The following is a 22,924-nucleotide window of genomic DNA, read 5'->3' on the forward strand; positions in this document are numbered from 1 at the left end:
TTGCTCTCTTTTGGTACTCTCTCCGATTTGGTGCATAGGCATGCACATGTTTCTAGGTTGAAAATTTGACTAGCCACTTATTTAGGACAATAAAACTTAGTATAATCTTAGTTATCTCACGACCTGGGTGTTTCTGGCTTTCCGTTCGCTTGATGTAGTCGATCTCGGACATTACTATTTGTTTCAACCTGCACTGCAGTTCATATTTCCTGGCCCAACCGTGTTAAAATGCTATCTTAGGAGGTTTCATGTGCACAATCAAACATCCATACTAACTTTGTAGACTACTATGGTTTTCTTAATGAAAATCACAGGGAAACCCTTCTGCTAAATGAAACTAATTATGTAGTGTTGAGGATAACATGCCACTTAATTTCTGTGTTTCTGATATTCCTGTATTTTACAAATCATGTGAATCAAAACAGCCCGAGAAAACTATTCAACACCAACCCCCCCCCCCCCCCCCCCCTCATCTGGAAGAGTGCTGACCTTCAGTTTTCTAGTTCACATGATTGTCTGATTTGAACACCTTACCATCGTTAGCTCTGGATATTCTCCAAGCTCAATCAAAATCCTTTTGTTTCGAGAGAAACTTCCAATCTATTTATCATTGACACAGTACATAAAACATTAGAAGTAAAAAAATTATAACCAGGTCCGTGGACCACCTAGCGACGACTACAAGCATTTGAGCGAACCGAAAGCGTGTCGCCGTCATCGCCCCTTCCTCGCAGAAGTCGGGCAAACGTTGTTGTAGTAGACAGTCGGTAAGTCGTTGTGCCAAGGCCCTATAGGACCAGCGCACCAGAACAACATTGGCCACCGATGAAGAAAAGCGTAGATCGGAAGAATTATTAATTGCACACAACCAAAGACTAGATCTAAATAGATCCACTAATGGCCAGATATGCCACTTAATTTCTGTGTTTTTGCTATCGTCACGTATGCGTATGTTTTCTTCTCAACGTAATAGCAGTGTGACAAAGCATATATCATCTCGTTAACCGTGGCAAGTAATTAATGTGACTAAAAAAAGTGACATGATTGTAAAATGGAAATGTGGGAGCGATAATGAATAGTTTCGCTTGTAAACTGATTTGTCAGTTGCTGAGAGGTTCATGCAAAATCGCTGCCCAACTAACTGATACAATGTGCTGGCGTCGAAATTTCCTGAAGATGCAGCTAGTTAGGTCATAACTTCACAGCCATAGTTAGATCCTTAATTAACGATGAAATGTTCTGTCAAAGATAAGGCTATCTTGTTTTCTTGTCTATAATGTGTCTGGATGAGATGCACAAGCTACCTCTACTAGCTAGTTGACTTGGCCAGTTCGAAATTCCAACTACTAGTAGCTCGCAACGGTAAAGCTCACAATTCTGGAATAAACAACGCATATATAAAAGTGTCTTTTATCTAAAATAGCAGACAATACGCCTTGTTTGACCACCACGTAACGGGAGCCATTGATAACCGACAACTCATCGATGGATCGATCTCCGTCCTTTCATTTTAGAACCAGATATATAACCCTTCATCTGAACTTCTCATACCACCCAAATTTCATCCCTCTACCAACCAAAAGTTGAGTTGGATTTGTTTGTTTTTTTAGAATAGTTGAATTGGTATTTGACATATTCAGTGAGTTCCTCCTCTTCCGCCCCCTCTCTCTATCTCACTCTCATCCATTTCTTTTAAAAAACTTATCCATCAAATCCATTAAGGTATGGTAGATTGGTGGCCAACCAGCTAAGCCACGTGGCGCATGCTGGTTGGTCACGATGAGAATTTTTTTGATTTTTTTAAATGGCAGTGAGACTTTTTCCTTTTTCTTTTCAAGAAAAGTTTTTTGAGCTTTTTTCTTTTTGAGATGGATGTGATGTTCACGTGACATGAGAATGTTTTTTTTTATTTCAAGATGAGGGTGAGGTGCGTACAACTTTTTTTCAAGCGGCCCGCAATGACGGGCCCCAACCACTAGTCCATTAAAATTGCTTGCCGGCATTGCAAAGAAGCCACACGGAAGGGCTTGTTGTAGCGGTAGAAGCAGTACGCTGTACGCGAGCTTCCCCTCCATTGGCGTTGCCAAGAACTCTGTTGCCGCCTTCGAGAGCCCTGCATCACATACTTCACCACGCCATGGTTTACTACCAAATCGAAACCATGTCAAGATACGAAGTGGTAAGAGAGGTTCAAGCAAAGTACATATGCAAGTGCCAATTAATATATTTTTTGTGAGAAAGTGTCAATTAAATTAGGGAACTCAATCGTCCTGGAAAATATATAGAATAAGTCGGTTTTTCTGAACCATTGGATTATAATCCAACGGTTGACGCTGTGTCTTCCTCCTCCAACCGCCCCCCCCCCCCCCCCCCCTACACACACACCGCCCCGCCCCGCCTCCAGTCTCTCCCCCGACATCCTGGCGGACCCTTGGCTGCCTATGTAATCCGAGGGGGCGGTCAAATTGACAGGCACTCTTCCTTGCCTACGCTAACAACATCGCCATCAGCACGCCGCCCATGTCTCAGCCTTGGGGCCACACCGTTGCTCCTCTATGCGCTGAATCCTCATGCAACTAAGAAATAACAACCATTTTAGATTAAATAACTCGTGCGTCCCTCAAGGAAGACGATCTCTTTGTCAGCCTAAGTGATTTCGTTAGCAACCAGGCGGACTAGCGTTCATCAAAGAGGACCGCTCGCTGGAGGTCAATGACTGGAAGAGCGACGTCGTAGCTTTTTTTTTGAGAAGGAACAACGCGCTTTATTTCATGTCTCAATGTTTAAAGGAATACAAAGATGATCCGGTGGATCGATGAGCCACAAATGTCGGCCAATATCAAGGGTAGTAGCCATTCTAGCTAATCTATGTGCCTCACCATTGCTAGCGCGTTGCTCGTGGACGAGCTCACAGCTTTGAAACTTCTGTTTCCTTTCGTTGATCTCTTGTAAGATCATGCAGTATTCGCCGAGATGGATTGGACTCTTCAGGTCGTCGATGACTCTCAGACAGTCAGATGCAACACGCACTTTATTCACAACCAAATCCTCGGCTAGAGCGAGTGCCCCCCTACAAGCAAATGCCTCCAATGTCGCTGGTTCAGTCAACCCATGAAATACAACAGCCGAGGCCCCCCAAAAAAGTCCGGTCTCACTCCGGCATACAACGCCCACTGCCCCAACGTTGGATGACTTGGCCACCGCACCGTCTACATTTAGCTTTACCTCTCCCATTCCCGGTGGGATCCAGGCCTTATCATGTGCTGTAACCGAAGCTCTTGCAAGTCTAGCAACTTGCTGTCTCGCTAGGATCTCTTGAAGCTCCTGCAGAAACTTTATGATGAACTGGGCACATGACATCGAGCAGGGCAACACACTTGTCCAGCGGGAAGACGTATGTATGGGTTAAAAGCGGGTGTTGGGCTTGCGTGGGCGTCTGCCCCGTCCCTCTCGTTCGCCGTTTTCATGGGCCTGAGTTGGGGTAGTGGGTTGGGCGGTCACACAGTCAACTGGAAATTTACGAGCAGTTGAGCCACATGGCAAAAAAAACCCTAAAGCAAGGGAGTTCATTTCCCTTTATTTTTGGCGTCAAAGAACTACGAACTGCTGGGTATGATCTCTGTTGTGAATCAAATTGTTGCCACATAGACCCACTTGTTTCCTCTCAATCTAAAATGTATGTACATACCTCGTTGTTCTGATTTATTTATTTATTTTAAAGAAAAGGGGATCCCCTCCCGTCTTTACTGCAAAAACGAGGCGATAAACATTCATGCATGTTTTACATACAACGCTCAGACAAGCCAAAGTGGAGTTACATCCTGGACCTTCTTCAACGTCTGGGATTCCCCGCAAAGTTTCGTGCGTGGATTGCAGCCTTTCTATCGACATCTTCATCTCGCATCCTTCTCAATGGGTTGCCTGGCCCACCGATCAAGCACGGCCGCGGATTTCGGCAGGGGGACCCGATCTTCCCCCTCCTATTTGTCATTGCGATTGATCCACTGCATAAAATCCTTGACTTGGCAACGCGAAAAGGCCTTCTTCATAAGATTTGTGGGCGTGGGGCCACGGTGCGAACCTCCCTCTATGCGGATGATGCGGCGGTATTTACGGCTCCTATCAAGCAAGACGTTGATAACCTCGCCTCGATCTTGCGAGGCTTTGGTGAGGTTACGGGGCTCTGTACCAACTTTCAGATAAGTTTGGTAGTGCCAATTCGGTGCAACAACGTCAACCTTGGACACATTCTTGGAAATATGCCAGCTACCCGGGCAACCTTCCTGGTGAAATACTTAGGCCTGCCACTCTCGATATGGCAACTTAAGAAGGTGGACTTCCAATATCTCGAGGATAAGGCGGCTGGCAAACTGGTCGCTTGGGAGGGCCAAAACATCACGACGATTGGCCGCACGGCTCTGGTCAAGTCAGTTCTATGCTCCCAAGCGGTGTACTCCATTACGCCTCTTATTATACCACCAAGCACGCTCCATAATCTAACCAAGATTGAAAGAGCTTTTCTCTGGTCTGGAGGGGACAAGATGACAGACGCCAAATGCAAGGTCAATTGGGATATGGTCTGTAGGCCGAAGGAGTATGGTGGCCTTGGGGTTCTTAAGTCTAAAAAGTTTGCACGTGCTCTTCGGTTGCGATGGCCTTGGTATGAGTGGAAGGAACCCCACAGATTATGGGTAGGATTTGGCAACCCTTGCATGGAGGATGATCTCAACGGATCCGGCTTGCCTGCTCCCTGCCCATGCTCCCATCCGTGCTCTCACTTCATCCTACGGCTGTTTTTTTCCCTTTTCCTTTCTAATCTAATCATCTCCCCCCTAATTTTAAGGGGGTGGGGCCGGGCCTTATTTTGTTCCAATCAAATTAAGCCACATATGCGGGAGTACGGATGGGAACATGGGAAGGGAGCAGGCAAGTCCCCGTGGGGGACGGCGCCAAAACGCCTTTTTGGGACTCCCCTTGGCTTCTCGGGCGCAAACCCAAGGATATTGCACCGCTAATTTTTGAGGCTTCGAGGAGAAAGAATTGGAAGATGCGGGAGGCTCTCAAAGGCGATGCATGGATATTCAAAATCAACTTGAACATCGTCATCTCTGTTGATCACATCCGGGAACTTTTCACTCTATAGATGCTTGTGAATGACGTCCACCTTGATGAACAACTTGAAGATGGCATTGTTTGGAAGCACTCGAACAATGGGTTTTGCAGGGCGGCCACCGCGTACAGGGCCCAGTTCCTTAGATTAACTCTCTCCCCTATGGATCACATGGTTTGGAAAGTCTGGGCTCCCCCGAAGGTTAAATTTTTTGCCTGGTTGGCCCTCCTAGATAGGATCTGGACTACCGATCGTCTGGAGAGATGGGGTTGGGCAAATTGTGGCCTCTGTCCTCTTTGCAAAAGGGAACAAGAAACTGGTGCGCATCTCTTTTTCAAGTGCCGCTACACGCTTAGACTATGGAGGTCAATCATCGCCAAGCTTGGCCTTGCTCACATGGACACCTCTGGCTGGCACCCTGCTGACTCTGTCCACGAATGGTGGGACAAGCGAACTGACAACCGTGTCCCCAGCCGAAGCGCCTCAGCCTCTCTCACCATGCTTGTCTCTTGGACCATTTGGAATGAGCGCAACGCCCGGATGTTCCGGCACAAGTGCGCGCTGCCGCCTATCCTTCTTAATATCATCATGGACGAGGCAAAGCTTTGGGTCACTGCCGGTGCTAAAAGACTAGGGTCTATTATCTTGCGTGAGTAATCGGCATGCCGTGTATGTTGATGTTATTGTAAAACTCTAATCTCTATTCCTCTCTTATTTAATAGATGAGGCAAATCTTTTGGCTACGTTTCGAAAAAAAAAGTAGCTGAAGGAGTAGCACGAGAAACTACAGACAACCGCAGCTATTTAGCAGCGATCGGCCAGTAAACCGGTGGGTGTTAGTTCTCAGGTAGGCTCGACGTTGTTCATACGCCCACTCATGCAGGCTCCGTGTGATTATCAGTATACCTCGTTCTCCATGTTCGTTTCTTGATTAAAAATAAAAAGATGTAAGCATCCTTTGAATTCTGCGAAGACTTTTCATGTCGTGGTGGCGAAGAAAGCTCGATCCCATTCGGCTTACCAGCAAATTAAACACGCTGTTTCAGAAAACACGTACGTCCTCCGTTTCGAATTACTTGTCATAGGTATGAATGTATCTAGATGTATTTTAGTTTTGGCTACATCTATTTCTGCGACGAGTAATTTAAAACGTAGGGAGTTGCAATTTGGATCATTAAGATATGCATACGCACTTCCACGTGGTTTGAGGTAAGCGTGTGACATGGAGACCATAATAAAACGTAGTCAACTGGTTAGGAATCGTCGTTCTCACCACCTAAATTGATCCAAATTCTTTGACCAAACAATGTAGAACGGATTGGGCACAGCCGATTGTTTTACGCCCCGGAGGCCTTGCCATTGACTGCATACTTTCAGGACGTACGTGTCAGATCATCCAGAGTTGACAACCGAGATATCAGAAATGTCGAATGACGCATACAGGCATACAGTTGCAAGCAAAGGAACCAACACATTTATCCCCGGACACTCGAAAGGCCGCTCCAAGGAGGCAACATAATCCTTGCTTCATGCCATCCTGATCCCCCGAAGTTGCTTCTTGATCGCCATGGCGCTTAGCAGCGGCATCCTCGCCTTGTCAATCAGTAAGTACGATATGCTCAGCGGTTGATTTATTCACTCTCGATTCTCAGGTGTTTTGGGGGTTAACAAACATGTTGCAGCTGGAGTGCTGGTGGCTGGTATAGTGACAGTGGTCGCCACGATCGCCATCTACCTATGCGCCAAGGTCGCCGTGCAGATGTATCTGCAGAAGGAAGACAAGCCGGGCGGTCACCGGGACGGAGCTGCCGCCGGCAGCACGCCGAGGGTCGTGGACGAAGCCGCCGAGGTTGAGATGGGAAGCATGAGCTTTTTCATCGAGGGCGTCCAGAACGAGCGGCCCGTTCGGTTCAGCTCGCAGCAGCTGCGGGGCTTCACCCAGGGCTTCGCGCACAAGCTCGGCTCCGGCGGCTTCGGCGTCGTGTACAGGGGCAGGTTCCCCAACGGCGCGCCCGTGGCCGTGAAGGTGCTGAACAGCACGCTCGGGAGGCGCGCGGAGGAGCAGTTCATGGCGGAGGTGGGCACCATCGGGAGGACCTACCACATCAACCTCGTCCGCCTCTACGGCTTCTGCTTCGACGCCGCCGTGAAGGCGCTCGTGTACGAGTACATGGAGAACGGCTCGCTGGACCAGCACCTGTTCGGCACGCCGGCGCCGGAGGGCCGCGCCATCGGGTTCGAGAAGCTGCACGAGATCGCCGTCGGGACGGCCAAGGCGGTGCGGTACCTGCACGAGGAGTGCCAGCACCGGATCATCCACTACGACATCAAGCCGGAGAACGTGCTGCTCGGCGCCGACTTCGGGCTCGCCAAGCTGTGCGACAGGGAGGACACCCACCTGACCATCACGGGCGCGCGGGGCACGCCCGGGTACGCGGCGCCGGAGCTGTGGATGCCGCTGCCGGTCACGCACAAGTGCGACGTGTACAGCTACGGGATGCTGCTGTTCGAGATGCTGGGGCGGCGGCGGAACCTGGAGCTCGGGCTGCACAACCGCGCTGAGAGCCAGGAGTGGTACCCGCGGTGGGTGTGGCACCGGTTCGTGGCCGGCGAGATGGACGCCGTGCTGGCGCGCGCGATGGCCGCGGGGGACCTGGATGCCATGGAGAAGGCGGCGAGGATGTGCAAGGTGGCTCTGTGGTGCGTGCAGTACCGGCCGGAGGACAGGCCGTCCATGGGCAACGTCGTGCGGATGCTGGAGGGGGAGGAGCGGATCGCCACGCCGGGCAACCCGTTCGCACACCTCGCAGCGTACAGCGCCGGCGCGACGCTGTCCGATGACACCACCACGGATTCCTACGGTTCTTCGGCTTTCACCGGCAGGTAGCTTCGTTACGTTTATGTGAACAGCAATTTGTATGGAAAAATATACTCCATTGTACAGCTTAAGTTAAATCATATACAGCTTAAGAAAGAGTTCAGGTCAGTGGACGAAGATCCACCCTCTTGGATGGCTCTACGAGAAGCGTCCCTCCACAGGAGCGCTCTGCTCCTCACCCCATTGCTCTCTGGCAGATCAGAGGAGCTCATCAGCGTCTCGACGGCCCGAGCAATCGGCTCCCTCGTGATGGTGCCGTCCGACTGCATCTTCTCTTTAAGGCTGTACCCAATCTTCCACACGTCGACGACCAGGCGGCTGTTGGTCGGCTGGTCCATGCCTATGGGAAGGGTGAGCATCGGAACGCCGGCAAACACCGCCTCCAGCACAGAGTTCATGCCGCAGTGCGTCAGGAAACCCCCAACGGAAGGATGGCACAGCACCTTGAGCTGGTCGCACCACGGCACGAGCACCCCGTCGCCGTTGCCGTCCAGCAGCGGCTGCACCTGAGAGCGCGCTTGGTCGTGGAGCGCCCACAGGAACTTGACGTCGCTCGCGACGAGCCCCATGGCGAGCTCGGCGAGCTGGGAGGGCGGCAGCGAGAGGAAGCTGCCCAGCGACACGTACAACACGGAGCCTGCAGGCTGCGTGTCCAGCCAAGCCCAGTAGGAGTGCTCGTCTCGCGGTTCTTCTTCAAGTGTGGTGTAAGGGATGCAGGGGCCAATCGAGTACACGCGGGGCGACGAAGGGTCGGAGACGAGCGAGTCCATGACGCCGGCTTCGAGCTCGTAAAACGAGGAGAAGAGCACGCACTGACCTGCCCGGGCACTGCGAATTCTCGCCTTGAATCGCCCTCGACTGGCCTCGCCGGACAAGATCGGCTGAACCTCGCGCATTGTTAAGCAAGCATGACCAGGGATGGGCTGATCCCACATCGGATCTGCAGTACAATTGAGCAACACGAAATCACACCAAATAGATCATCACTTCATCACTAGTAATAATGGGGGAAAGTTGTGTGAGTTGGCGCTCTCACCCTCGACGGCCAAGCTGCTGCCCGCCATGAGGCGCTCGAAGTGGTACATGGCGGCGAAGTTGGTGGCGGAGAAGGGGCAGAACGTGCAGGCCTTCACGCCCCTTCTCAACGCCATGGGCACCACCCACTGCAACAACAAGTCGGCCACGACCACGACGGCCGCCATCTCCGGTGATTGCAGCATCCCCTCGAGCTCGAGGAGCCGCTCCACGGGGGCCTCCATCCTGGTGTTAACGGCGTCGGAGAAGCCAGGGTAGTCGGCGGCGCGGCCGTGCTCCGAGGGGATGACGTTGGGGATGGCGGTCAAGCGGACGCGCGCCGGTAGGGGCGGCTCTGCTGCGCCAACCAGACCAACCCACTCCTCGGTGAGGATGACCGTGGTGGCGACGCCGCGTGCGGCGAGCAGGCGGCACAGGCTCAGCATCGCGTTGACGTGGCCGCGGCCGGGATACGGCAGTGCCACGACGTGGCATGGTGGGTGATCGGCGAGAGCGGCATCCGCCATGATTATTTGATCTGGGCGCGTCTCTTTGTTTTGTAGGTGCACGATCACTGTCCCGTGCGTTCAATTTGGATGGCTTTTCTTGGAGTATACGCTGTTGGGCCATAAAGTACTACGTACTCTGCAGTAAGTTTGTTGTTGCACCATAAAATTAATCATCGACAATCGGCTGATCAAATGGAGCTGGAGTATAAATTATTAATTGTTGGGACCTTAGCCGCCATGGGGTGGGTAGCTAGGCATTGATGGGTGGAAGAGTTGTTATTGTAGACACAGTGGACTTTCATGCATATATCCAAACGAATGATAATACGAGCGAAAGTACTCTTCTTCAAATGAGCTCAGATGAATAGAAGAATAAAAATAAAATTAAAATGTAAAAAAAATTGTGATAAAACTTTGACAAACGTTCTAAGTGTTGGTAACTTTTTATCATAAGATCATATTCGTGAAAAGTGTGAGAAAAAAATCAGGGCTCCGAAATACTTCCGAAAGTAGCATTTTTGGAGTATCAGTTTTGTTTTTTGTCACGTCTTCCATGAATGATGAATCTGCTCTCGTAATGAAAATTTGCAAGCACTTATAACATTTGTCAAAGTTTACCATAAAAAATTCATTTTTTTATTTTTTTATTTCAGTGCTCATCGGTGCTCATTTGAGCTAGAGCTCAGATACTCCATGTCCCAATACGAGTCACTTTTATTTCCAGGGAGAGAATAACATACAACAATGTGATAATATGATTTTCTTTTGTCTATAAGGATGAGATTATTTGGTCGAGAAAATGTTCATCAACGACAATTAATATGGATGAGAGGGAGCAAGTGATCCTTTGTGCATCTCAAGATCACCAGAATGGAGATAGAAAAGATAAAGACCAGTCGGAACACTAAACTCACCAACCGCAGACCCATTTTGTAGCACCTGTCATTAGCCATGGTTAACTAGTGGCTGTCGCCACCCGTGCTGGTGCAGAGTGCAGACCTAGCCAATGGCAGCAGAGGAATCAAAATGTAATCAGATGCAGCAAAGGAAAAGGAAAAGCCCGCGCCCATCGCGCTCGTGTTACCCACGGTTTTTTCTTTCATTTGAGGATAATTACACATCCACGCCTCAATCGGCAAGGTTAAAAGGAATAATTTCCGTGCCATGGGGATGACCCAGCCAAGTATGACGGCCTTCATCTAAAGAGGGAGATAGTGCCTAGCTAACTAGGAGTAATTAGGGGATGACGTGTGGCCCAGCCAAGTGTTATCAGCAACGTACGCACACCGAAGCTGGAGAGGTCGCGAGTAGGCTTCACTAAACAGTAACCTTCCACTGTTGGGCTATAGGGTAATGGACGCGTTCCAACCGACAAACTGTTTGCACGTAGTTATCTCCAAATAGCACGTCGTACACGGGAGAACCGGACACCATATCCAACGCTGAAGGCATCTCCAACGCTGGCCTCAAACCGGACACCATATCCAACCGATCGGTGAGGTTCAGTTCATAGACACTGATACGAGAGCCGGCCATCCAACTCTGCCCGCATACATTTTAAAGAGGATTTCAACAAACTAAATGAAATTCATGCAAACTGGACGATTTTCATATAGACCGGACGAGGGCATTTACGCTTCGAACATATTTCAACTAAACTACAACGGGCTAGACTAGACTATTCTAATCTAGTCTATCACCGGCCGCGGTGGTGCCCATTTTACACGACATGTCTTCCCCATGTTCAGCAGCAACCTCACCGGACCACTGTGAGTCTCGAGCTAAATGCTTCAGTGGGAGGAAAAAAAATAGCCTCCGCCTGCGAAGACTGGATCTACGGTTGGATTTGGGGGGGGGGGGGGGGGGAGAGACGGTCGCGGTGGCCTACGCACCCGCAAAGCGCACAATTCAAAGGTTGTGTAACCCAGCAAGATGGTTGCGGTGGCCTTCCTGGGACCCAAGCGACGGCAGCCTCCTATGGTCTACTTTTCCTCTCTACCAGCATGGTTGCGGACGTACCGACTTTGTCGTTGGGCGGCGGGGCGCGGCCGACGCGGAGTTGGCAACGTCGTCATCGGTGCCCCAGTCAAATTCCTTCGCTGCCACGTCAATCTCCGCGAACATGGTTTCTTTCTTCACCTGCCGGACACGGTGTCGTCATCGCTCGTGGAAGATTTGGCGGGCGGCAACGTAGGACAACCTAAACGGGTGAGGATGGCCCATGCTGATGCCACCCTGGACCGACAAGTGTGGTGGCGCTGGCTCCGTAGAGCTTTTAGGCAAGCTAGCCTGTACCCGACTGTCTCCCGGCCACCCAACCGGTTGCAATGCCGCGGAGTTCCTTCTTCTGCTTGCCGGAGAGGCTGTCCCATAGGGCTTAGGAGCTTGAGGCTATGGCTTGTGTGCTGCAAAGGGGAGATGGAGAGCGGAGGTGTGGTGCGGTTGTTGCACGATGCCTGGCCATGTTTAAATAGCGGGCAGATGCCAAGCGCCAAGACGCGGGGTGTTTTGATGTCTGCCGACATGCGGATAGACGTGTGGCGCTCGGGACACCGGAGTTGGTTTCTCGGCAGACACGTTGGTTTAATTGAGGTAGGCGGGAAGACGAATGGCATTTCAATGCAAAGGAAAGGCGCGTGCAACGGGCGACGCTCTCGGCGGGTGCGCCGCTTCAATGTCGGCTCTAGTGAGAGGTCACATCTGCTCTGGGCTGGCTTGAATGTGGCACTAGCGTTGGAGCAGCGCTGGCCGTTTCGAGGGGCAAAGGGCAAGTGAGAGGGAAAGGGTTTTGGGTGGGCCAAGGTTGTTGGAATCATGTGTGTCCCCCCATGTGTCTTTGTTTTGGGTTTCCAGGAAAAAAAGACATTCAGACCGGCAAGCGGACGGATACAAACCCATGTTAGATGACAAAACGCGTCCGGACAACGAATTTAGGACGGTTGCCGGCGGTTTGAGGGCCCACGTTGGAGATGCCCTAAGGAATAGGTTGTGCTAAAAGAGCCATACATCAACCCTCCATCGACTCCACCCCTCCCTCGTGTGGCGGCACCGTCCCGCACCGGGGCTCCTCCTGCCGACACTTGAGGCCCTCTCCCATCACCCCTCCCCTCCCTCCACCGCTGCCGAAGGCGCCGCCAGGCAAAGCCTATGCGACGTGGCTGCGGCAAGGCTCCTGTTGGTCGTGGCCGGGTGTGGCGACGGCGGCGCCCATTCCCACTCCTTCTGCAGCGGTGGTGAATGGCAGTAGTGGCCAAAGGCATGACGACGACTGACAGTCGCCAGCGGCGGCTGTCGTGGATCTGAGACTGACAGTAGAATCGGGGGTAAGTATGAGGAGGCAGGATCCTAGCTATGAAGGAGTTGTACATGCGAGTTTTACGAGTTCAGGCCCTTCTCGGAGGAAGTAACAGCCCTACGTCTCGGTGCCCCGAGGCGGTCGACTGGATTATATGTATGAGTGAGTTTACAAAAAGATGCGAACCCTTGTCACAGAGGAGGGGGTGGCTTATATAGAGTGCGCCAGGACCCCAGCTCCCCTCCGTTACACAGGGTTCAATGCTCATAAAGGAAAGGCGTTACTGGTAACGTCTACAGTAAAGAGTCATAAATGCTCATAATGCCATGGTTTAAATCCTGACCGTTGCAGAGTGGAGGGTTCCTCATCTTCTGGTGGTCGAGTGTCTTCAAGGTGGTCGAGTGAGTGCATCTCCACGGTCGAGTGGATGACGGTTTCTCTTCGATTGCTTCTGATTCTTTGCAGAGATGTCCTTGGGGAGGGTATGCTGGATAGGTCCGCGACCCTACCCTAGGTACATAGCTTCATCATTAGCCCCCGAATGGATCAGGGTTTGAGTGAGGAAGGGGTTGAGAACACTTTCGACCCACTCTTTGTGCTATGAATATGCCTTGTCCTGGAACAATGAGTTGAGGTGACGACGTCGACTCCTTTCTCAATCGCCTTGGTCCATTCTTGGTTGTTGTTGAGTGAACTTTCATGGTAGAATTCCGAATGATGTAGAGGGTGTTTGTATTTAGTCTGACAGGTTGTTCTGCTCTCCGTGGATCTCGCGGGATTCGAATTTTGGGAAGTGCGCCAGACGGGCGGAACCGAGGTTATCGGGACGGATTAGGCAAGTCTCCTCGATCCCCGCGCCACCTTTTTCGCCACATACTGCGCGTGCGACTGTTGCGGGATTTGTTTAGATCGCTTGGGTCCACCGGCCAGCCACTCGGAGAAAGGCCTTATAAAAGGTCTCGGGCCAGGCCTCTGCTCCGCACGCTCCCATTCTCTCTTCTCTTTCTCCCGATCCCTCCGCCACTCTCGCTTCCGCCTCATCGCCAGACCTCTACTCGAGCTCGATCCGCCACCATGGGGAAGGAGAAGATGGCGGTGCTGGAACGTGCGAAGAAGGCGACCGCGAAGGCGAAGGGCAAGCGGACCAGCCGGGGCGGATCCTCGTCGAGGTCCGGCCTGCCGGCGGGCTGGATCCAGGGCGACTGGATCCGCTCGGCAATCACGCAGGACGACCTCGACGACCTGGTGGAGGGGGAATTGATCCCTCACAAGTCGGCTCGGCTCCCGGGGGATGAAACCGAGCCGCAGCCTAGAGAGGGCGAGTGTGTCCTCCTCGCCACCCACGTAGATCGCGGATTCTCACTGCCACCCCACCCTTTCTTCCGGGTTTTTTTGAACTTCTTTGGGGCTCAGCTCCACCATTTCACTCCGAACACCATAGTCTATCTGGCCGCTTTCGTGTCCATGTGCGAAAACTTCTTGGGCTGTCGACCGCACTGGGGGCTTTTCAAACACATCTTCACTTGCCGCTCCCAGTCAGTCAAAAAGGCCAAGTCGAGTGACGAGAGGACGCGGGTGATCTAGATGTGCGGTGGTCTGGGGATCCAGATGAGGAGTAAGAGTACCTTCCCAGCCATGATCCTTCCTGACTTGGTCCGGGGCTGGCAGTCGACTTGGTTCTACTGCAAGGATCAGCCGACCCCTGGCCAGTCGACTGGACTTCCTCCTTTTTCCTTGGCTCGAGTGGAGAAGCCTGCTCCCCTGAAGGTAGTTCCAGAAGAGAAGGCGCATGTCAAGGTGCTGGTTGAACGGGTCATCCAGCTTGTCTGCGGCGGAGTGACCGGGATGGATCTGCTGGAGGTATTTCTTGGTCGACGCATCCAACCTCTTTAGGCACGCGATCATCCGATGTGGATGTACTCTGGGCTCGAGGATACCACTCGGATCCACCCGGAGGAGGTCAGCGAGGATATCTTGGAGAACTGGTTGAGGGGAATCACCGGCAACAAAGACAACCCTCGGGGGTCCAGGAGGGTGATTCCATTCGACAACTCGCACTAGCTGGAGCAGGTATATTTCTGTTTTATCAAGTATCTTTCCGATTCACCATGTGATGTCTTGTTTGTGGTCGATTGAGTTTCCTTTGATTGTTGTCCTTTCAGGCCCTCATCCAAATGTACTCGATGCCCAACGGAGTGCAGGACCCAGGCGCTGAGGAAGAAGGGAGCGGGGGCAAGAGCGGCGAGGAGCATTCGGAAGCCGAAGAGGACGAGGAGAGCGATGAATCGACTGATGAGGAAGAAGTCGACTCGCCTCCTCGCAGGGAGAGGAGGTCCAAGCACACTCATGACCCGGCACGCGCTCCGGACTTGGCGGCTACGCCGATCGGGCAGTCCTCGAAGCGCCCCAGGACGTCTTCCCCGACGCCGATTGAGAAGGCTCCAAAGCAATCCAAGGTCGCGCCGCTTCCAGCGTCGAAAGTGCCGAAAGCCATCTCTTCCAAACCGCCCAAAGCTTTGCCCCGGATCAAAGTGACCGTTCCTAGTATCTCCGGGTAACCATCTGACTTGTCCTTTATGTGGATTCGATTAACTGGGTGTAACCGATCGAATGCAGGCCTTTGCAATGATGCTACGTCAGGGACCTCTTCATACCAGTACCGGGACGAGGAAATGGAGGATGCGGTAACCTCCAACCCAGGTATAAACTCTTACGATTTCGATTCTTGATCCTTTTAGGGTCGAGTGGTTCACTTGGGGTCGAATGTTCTGTCTTGCAGCTCCACCCAACATCATTGATCTTCCGGAAAATGACGAAGATGTGGCTCCTAAGCCTAGGAAGAGCAAGAAGGTAACAGCTGGCAGGGTGGCTCGGCAAGAACCAACTGCAACGCCTCCCGTCCATCAAGCTGAAGACGCGGGCAGGGCCACTGTGACGTTCGCTGCACCCTTGCCGACTGGGCATCCCACGCAGTCGACCACGCCTGTGGTTCCTTCAACTATCCAACTCCACACCACAGAGCTTCAAGCAGCCGCACCTGGGTCGTCTGCACACTTTTTCACCAGCTACCCCGTCCCAGACAACCAGTCGGAAGCGGCTGCGGAAGCCATCCGACAGGCTGATATGATGATGGAGCGGGTGAAGATAGTGCACGAGAGCAGTCAGGCTTCCTACGACGCTAGTGCCGCCCTTCGGGCCAATGTCCAGGTGAGTAGACTTTCTGACTGTTTTTGTTCTCGAAAAATCTTCTTTTGCACAATCTCTTGTTGTTCGCGTTGAATTAGAGCACCCACTGGGTGTTGCTGTCGTTTTTGGTAGTTTCGCTCTTCCACTCGGTCTGGGCAAGTGGGACTAGAACTAGTGGGGGCACGCTAAGTGCACCCACTGGGTGTAGTCCCCGAGACCACGGTCGACTGCTGGCAGTCAACTGTGGTCTGAGTTCTTCTTTCTTGACGGCGCAATTGTGCTTTCTCTCTTCTTCTTTGTTTTTGCACTCGACTCCGGCGTGCCGGTCGAGTCAGATCAGAACCGGTGGGGGCACGCCAAGTGCACCCACTGGGTGTAGTCCCCGAGACCGCGGTTGACTGCTGGCACTCGACTGGGGTCTGAACAGCTTGTTGCCCACTTCTTTAGGTTTTATTCACTCGGAAATGAACTGCCTTCGAACCTATTGATTGATCTGTCTCTTGCCTCATGCAGAAGTCTTGTACTCTTATCTCCAAGTTTGCCGAACTCGAAGAGAAGCAGAGGAAACTCAACTTAGACTTGGAATTGGCTCAGCAAAATCTGAAAAAAGCTCAAGACGAGGCCGTTGGTATGGAAGGTAACTGATTGCCGACTGAATTTCAATATATCTCTTTGATCTCTTCTTTGATTTGATTACTTCTTTGCAGAGAAAATGAAGTTGGCTCTGGACAAGAAGGACTCAGACCTCGCCGCCGTGCAAAAAGCAGCCCAAGACAAAACCGCTCTCGCAGACAAGAAGCTTGCTTCAGTCAGAACGCTTGAAGGAGAGGTGAATAGACTGAAATCTTGTCTTAATGAAGCTAACCGCGAAGTGACCAGCCTGAAGAAGGACAAGGTCGTCCTGAACCAAAAGTTGGAGCCTGCGATCCACAAGAGGAATGACACAGAAGCTTATCTGAGGACCCTCGCCAAGAAGCTTTATCTCCTGCTTGAAGGTATTTCTTTTAATCTGACTGCTTTGATGCTTGCAATTGGGTCTTGCTCAGTTGATGGACTGACTTTTGGCTGCAGAACTCTGCCAAGACTTCGGCGAAGAAACTGGAAGGGTCGAGATGTGTTTGGACCCTATCGCCTCCCCAGTCTGCGACGAAACTACGATGAACGTGCTCCGACTGGAGTCCCATATCGCCAGCGCCACAAGTTACCTCGCATGCCTGAAGGAGGTTGTCTCTTGAATCGACTTGACGCTTTGGCCGGGGGCGACACTTCAGAATGATCTGGAATCTCTGATGACTCGTCTGAACGAGATCCCTGACCGAGTGCAAGAATGGAAGAAATCCTGACCCTATCGCCTCCCCAGTCTGTGACGAAACTACGATGAACGTGCTCCGACTGGAGTCCCGTATCGCCAGCGCCACAAGTTACCTCGCATGCCTGAAGGAGGTTGTCTCTTGAATCGACTTGACGCTTTGGCCGGGAGCGACACTTCAGAATGATCTGGAATCTCTGATGACTCGTCTGAACGAGATCCCTGACCGAGTGCAAGAATGGAAGAAATCCTCCGCCCGGTGTGGTGCTGATGTGGTGCTGTCCTTGGGGCGAGTCCATTGCAAGGAGGCTCATGAAGACAAGCTGGCTGCGATCAAAGTTGCTAACACCAAAAAGCACGACTTCCAGTCCTTCATGGAGACTTTCATTGCTGCCGCCACTCGGATCGCTGATGGGATCGATCTGGACTCATTTGTGGAGCCTGCCAGCCCTCCTCCGGCCGAGTGAACAATCTTATGAAACTTGGATACGCTTTAAATTTGCCTCGGAATGCCGAGTGGTTTCTGTAACCGTTAAAATCCTTCGGGCTTGGTGCCCGAGTACTTTTGATTCGCTGCTTGGAACCTTTTAGGATTTATTTGAATTTGGTTTATCTCCGAATGTGCTTGTGTGTGCCTCCAGATGGACTTTGCTCACTGCACCTCGTCGCCCTTGCGGATAGGGATGGAGCGGATTTTGTATTTGTGCCGCAGCTCCGAAGGAGAAGGTTGCAGTCGACCTGCACCTTGTCGTCCTTGCGGATAGGGATGGAGAGGACGTTGTATTTGTGTCGCAGCTCCGAAGAAGAAGGTTGCAGTCGACCTGCACCTCGTCGTCCTTGCGGATAGGGATGGAGCGGACGTTGTATTTGTGCCGTAGCTCTGAAGGAGAAGGTTGCAGTCGACCTGCACCTCGTCGTCCTTGCAGATAGGGATGGGTCTCAAACTTAGGCGAGTACTGGACTGCAGCTAAGCCCCCGAGTGGGAGGATTGCTCTCCACTTGGTAGGATTTCTTCAAACTTAGGCGAGTGCTGGACTGCCGTTAAGTCTCTTAGTGAGAGAACTTAGGCGAGTGCTCGACTGCAGCTAAGCCCCCGAGTGGGAGGATTGCTCCCTACTCGGTAGGATTTTTTTTCAAACTTAGGCGAGTGCTGGACTGCCGTTAAGCCTCTTAGTGAGAGAACTTAGGCGACTGCTCGACTGCAGCTAAGCCCCCGAGTGGGAGGATTGCTCTCCACTCGGTAGGATTTTTTCAAACTTAAGCGACTGCTGGACTGCCGTTAAGCCTCTTAGTGAGAGAACTTAGGCGAGTGCTCGACTGCAGCTAAGCCCCTGAGTTGGAGGATTGCTCTCCACTCGGTAGGATTTTTTTCAAACTTAGGCGAGTGCTGGACTGCCGTTAAGCCTCTTAGTGAGAGAACTTAGGCGAGTGCTCGACTGCATCTAAGCCCCCTGAGTGGGAGGATTGCTCCCTACTCGGTAGGATTTTTTCAAACTTAGGCGAGTGCTGGACTGCCGTTAAGCCTCTTAGTGAGAGAACTTAGGTGAGTGCTCGACTGCAGCTAAGCCCCCGAGTGGGAGGATTGCTCTCCACTCGGTAGGATTTTTTCAAACTTAGGCGAGTGCGGGACTGCCGTTAAGCCTCTTAGTGAGAGAACTTAGGCGAGTGCTCGACTGCATCTAAGCCCCCCGAGTGGGAGGATTGCTCACTACTCGGTAGGATTTTTTCAAACTTAGGCGAGTGCTGGACTGCCGTTAAGCCTCTTAGTGAGAGATCTTAGGCAAGTACTCGACTGCAGCTAAGCCCCCGACTGGGAGGATTGCTCCCCACTCGGTAGGATTTTTTAAAACTTAGGCGAGTGCTGGACTGCCATTAAGCCTCTTAGTGAGGGAACTTAGGCGAGTACTCGACTGCAGCTAAGCCCCCGAGTGGGAGGATTGTTCCCCACTCGGTAGGGTTTTTTCAAACTTAGGCGAGTGTTGGACTGCCGTTAAGCCTCTTAGTGAGAGAACTTAGGCGAGTGCTCGACTGCAGCTAAGCCCCCGAGTGGGAGGATTGCTCCCTACTCGGTAGGATTTTTTCAAACTTAGGCGAGTGCTAGACTGTCGTTAAGCCCCTTAGTGAGAGAACTTAGGTGAGTACTCGACTGCAGCTAAGCCCCCGAGTTGGAGGATTGATCTCCACTCGGTAGGATTTTTTCAAACTTAGGCGAGTGCTGGACTGCTGTTAAGCCTCTTAGTGAGAGAACTTAGGCGAGTACTCGACTGTAGCTAAGCCCCCAAGGATTGCTCTCCACTCGGTAGGATTTTTTCAAACTTAGGCGGAACGGATTCGCGACTAAGCCCACCCACTAGGGGATTTCAGAAGTAAATAAGAACAACACAATCAAATGAGAGAGACGTAAGCTCTTGTCTTTTATAAACGAATTACAAAAGGTGTTTGTCGGTGTCAAAACCGACGGATCTCGGGTAGGGGGTCCCGAACTGTGCGTCTAGGCCGGATGGTAACAGGGGGCAAGGGACACAAAGTTTTACCCAGGTTCGGGCCCTCTTGATGGAGGTAAAACCCTACGTCCTGCTTGATTAATATTGAAGATATGGGTGTTACAAGAGTAGATCTACCACGAGATCAGAGAGGCTAAACCCTAGAATCTAGCCTACGGTATGATTGTATGTTGTGATTGTTGTCCTGCGGACTAAAACCCTCCAGTTTATATAGACACCGGAGAGGGTTAGGGTTACACAAGGTCGGTTACAAAGGAGGAGATATCCATATACGTATTGCCTAGCTTGCCTTCCACGCCAAGTAGAGTCCCATCCAGACACGAGACAAAGTCTTCAATCTTGTATCTTCATAGTCTAACAGTCCGGCCAATGGAGATAGTCCGGCTGTCCGGAGACCCCCTAATCCAGGACTCCCACAGTAGCCCCTGAACCAGGCTTCAATGACGATGAGTCCGGTGCGCAGTTGTCTTCGGCATTGCAAGGCGGGTTCCTTCTCCGAATACATTACAGAAGAAGTTGAATACGAGGATAGTGTCCGACCCTGCAAAATAAGTCCCACATTTCACCGCAGAGAGAATAATGTTTTTTCACAGATCTAATTTGCTGGCTTGTTTTGACAGCATGACGTCATGTCATGGCCCGGTGACTATTTCAACCGTTTCTTTTAACGAGCCCCGCACATAACGTGAGGCAGTTTTTCGACACGTCTTGTCAAAGAAGAGATCATGTCCCCTTATTACGGGGTTCTCATCAATATGGGCGTGGGTAAACCAACCGCGCCATCAATTGCGGCGCTTGGGGGATAAGCGAGTTTTACTAGGCAAGTGGGGACGTTTAATTTTGTCCGCCCATATAAAGGGATAAGGATTCACCTTTCTATCCACGCCTTCTTCCTCCTCTGCTCATTTGCTCCCGCACACTCGAGCTCTAGCGCCCAAGTCCTCACTTCCATCTCAACCTTCTCCAACCATGTCCAGAGCGGGAGGCAAGTGGATGGTCTCCTCCGTCACGGAGGGAGACGTCAAGAAACTGAGGAGAGCCAGATACCTGCTGATATGTCTCCGATGTATCTATAATTTTTGATTGCTCCATGCTATATTATCTACTGTTTTGGACTATATTGGGCTTTATTTTCCACTTTTATATTATTTTTGGGACTAACCTATTAACCGGAGGCCCAGCCCAGAATTGTTGTTTTTGCCTATTTCAGTGTTGAGACCGATGAATTGTGGGTTTATGATCAAGTCTATCTATGAACAATATTTGAATCTTCTCTGAATTCTTTTATGTATGATTGGTTATCTTTGCAAGTCTCTTCGAATTATCCGTTTGGTTTGGCCAACTAGATTGGTAGTTCTTGCCATGGGAGAAGTGCTTAGCTTTGGGTTCGATCTTGCGGTGTTCTTTCCCAGTGACAGAAGGGGCAGCAAGACACGTATTGTATCGTTGCCATCGAGGATAACAAGATGGGGTTTATTTCATATTGCATGAATTTATCTCTCTACATCATGTCATCTTGCTTAAAGCGTTACTCTGTTTTTAACTTAATACTCTAGATGCATGCTGGATAGCGGTCGATGAGTGGAGTAATAGTAGTAGATGCAGAATCGTTTCGATCTACTTGTCATGGACGTGATGCCTATATACATGATCATGCCTAGATATTCTCATAACTATGCTCAATTCTATCAATTGCTCAACAGTAATTTGTTCACCCACCGTAGAAAACTTATGCTCTCGAGAGAAGCCACTAGTGAAACCTATGGCCCCCGGGTCTATTCTCATCATATCAATCTCCATCACTTTAATCTTGTTTTGTTTTTACTTTGCCTTTTACTTTTCACTTTGCATCTTTATATCAAAAATACCAAAAATATTATCTATCGGATCTCACTTCCGTAAGTGACCGTGAAGGGATTGACAACCCCTAATCGCGTTGGTTGCGTTGAGCTCTCTGTGTTGTGTAGGTACGAGCGACTTGCGCATGGCCTCCTACTGGATTGATACCTTGATTCTCAAATACTGAGGGACATACTTACGCTACTCTGCTGCATCATCCCTTCCTCTTCGGGGAAAACCAACGCAAGCTCAAGACGTAGCAAGAAGGATTTCTGGCGCCGTTGCCGGGGAGTCTACGCAGAAAGTCAACATACCAAGTACCCATCACAATCCCTATCTCCCGCATTATATTATTTGTCATTTGCCTCTCGTTTTCCTCTCCCCCACTTCACCCTTGCCGTTTTATTCGCCCTCTCTCTCTATCCTCCCTCTCTATTTGCCTCTTCTGGCCCGTTTGCTTTTTGTTTGCTCGTATGGTTGGAATAGTCATTTATTTATTACTAAACAGAGAACCTAAGATTTATGGATCCTCATCCGCTTGCTAATCTTTTTAAGAGATCCAGTTATGTTGAACCAATTGCTAGTGATTTTTGTGCACAAGATTATCTTTATGAAGTTTTGCTTGAAATTTGTGAATCTAAAAATTGCGATGAAGTATGTTATGAAGTGATTCACGATAGATCTTTGAATAAAAAGCATGATTGCAATGATGTTATTATAAATTATATTAATGAAAATTGTGCTAATAATATGCAAAACCTAAGCTTGGGGATGCTAGTTTTGTTATGTCCTCTACTTGTTGCAATGATCATGATTGGGGTGATTCTTCTTTTGATCTTGAAAATTTATTTAAACCCCATGATAAATATGAGATTGATTATAATGTTTGAAATAATATTGAAAGTGGGTTTGGAAGAATGTCAACTTTAGATCCCACATATTTAGAGAATGTTCAATCTTATGAAGTTTTTGATAAAAGTGCGTTTGGGAAGGTCATGACTTTAGTTAATGTTAGTCCCACTATTTCAGAAAAGTGCCAACTTTGCATGCATGTGGATCATGTTGAGAATATTTTATGTGATAGCTATATTGTTGAATTTTCTTATGATCCTACATGTAATTACTATGAGAGAGGAAAATATGGTTGTAGAAATTTTCATGTTACTAAATTACCTCTCGTTATGTTGAGATTGCCATTGTTTCTTTCCTCTTCCTTGCATATGCTAGTTTTTGCTTGCCTTGATAATTTTTTTGCCTATAATATGCCTATGCATAGTTAT

General features: G+C 50.4%; 2 protein-coding genes across 2 annotated transcripts; one reads left to right on the plus strand and one right to left on the minus strand.

The window, feature by feature from the left end:
• The first annotated feature begins 6,473 nt into the window (after positions 1 to 6,473).
• On the plus strand, positions 6,474 to 8,127 carry LOC125539980 (rust resistance kinase Lr10). Its single transcript, XM_048703538.2, has 2 exons — positions 6,474 to 6,714; positions 6,793 to 8,127. The coding sequence occupies exons 1-2, from the start codon at positions 6,678 to 6,680 to the stop codon at positions 7,995 to 7,997; spliced, it is 1,242 nt and encodes a 413-aa protein (XP_048559495.2). The 5' UTR covers positions 6,474 to 6,677; the 3' UTR covers positions 7,998 to 8,127.
• Positions 8,066 to 9,791, minus strand: LOC125539979 (UDP-glycosyltransferase 87A2). The gene is made up of 2 exons (XM_048703537.2): positions 9,025 to 9,791; positions 8,066 to 8,928 (listed from the first exon to the last, which is right to left on the minus strand). Exons 1-2 carry the CDS (start codon positions 9,527 to 9,529, stop codon positions 8,066 to 8,068), a joined length of 1,368 nt encoding a protein of 455 aa, XP_048559494.1. The 5' UTR covers positions 9,530 to 9,791.
• Between the last annotated feature and the right edge of the window lie 13,133 nt (positions 9,792 to 22,924).

Source organism: Triticum urartu, chromosome 2A, assembly GCF_056163025.1.
Source record: "Triticum urartu cultivar PI428250 chromosome 2A, HENAU_Tu73, whole genome shotgun sequence".
Lineage (NCBI taxonomy): Eukaryota > Viridiplantae > Streptophyta > Magnoliopsida > Poales > Poaceae > Triticum > Triticum urartu.

Coding starts and splice junctions, on each gene's coding strand:
- LOC125539980 (XM_048703538.2), top strand. CDS start 6,678: ATGGCGCTTAGCAGCGGCATCCTCGCCTTGTCAATCA. Junction 6,715..6,792: donor CATCCTCGCCTTGTCAATCA/GTAAGTACGATA, acceptor AACATGTTGCAG/CTGGAGTGCTGGTGGCTGGT.
- LOC125539979 (XM_048703537.2), bottom strand. CDS start 9,529: ATGGCGGATGCCGCTCTCGCCGATCACCCACCATGCCACGTCGTGGCA. Junction 8,929..9,024: donor CAGCAGCTTGGCCGTCGAGG/GTGAGAGCGCCA, acceptor ATTGTACTGCAG/ATCCGATGTGGGATCAGCCC.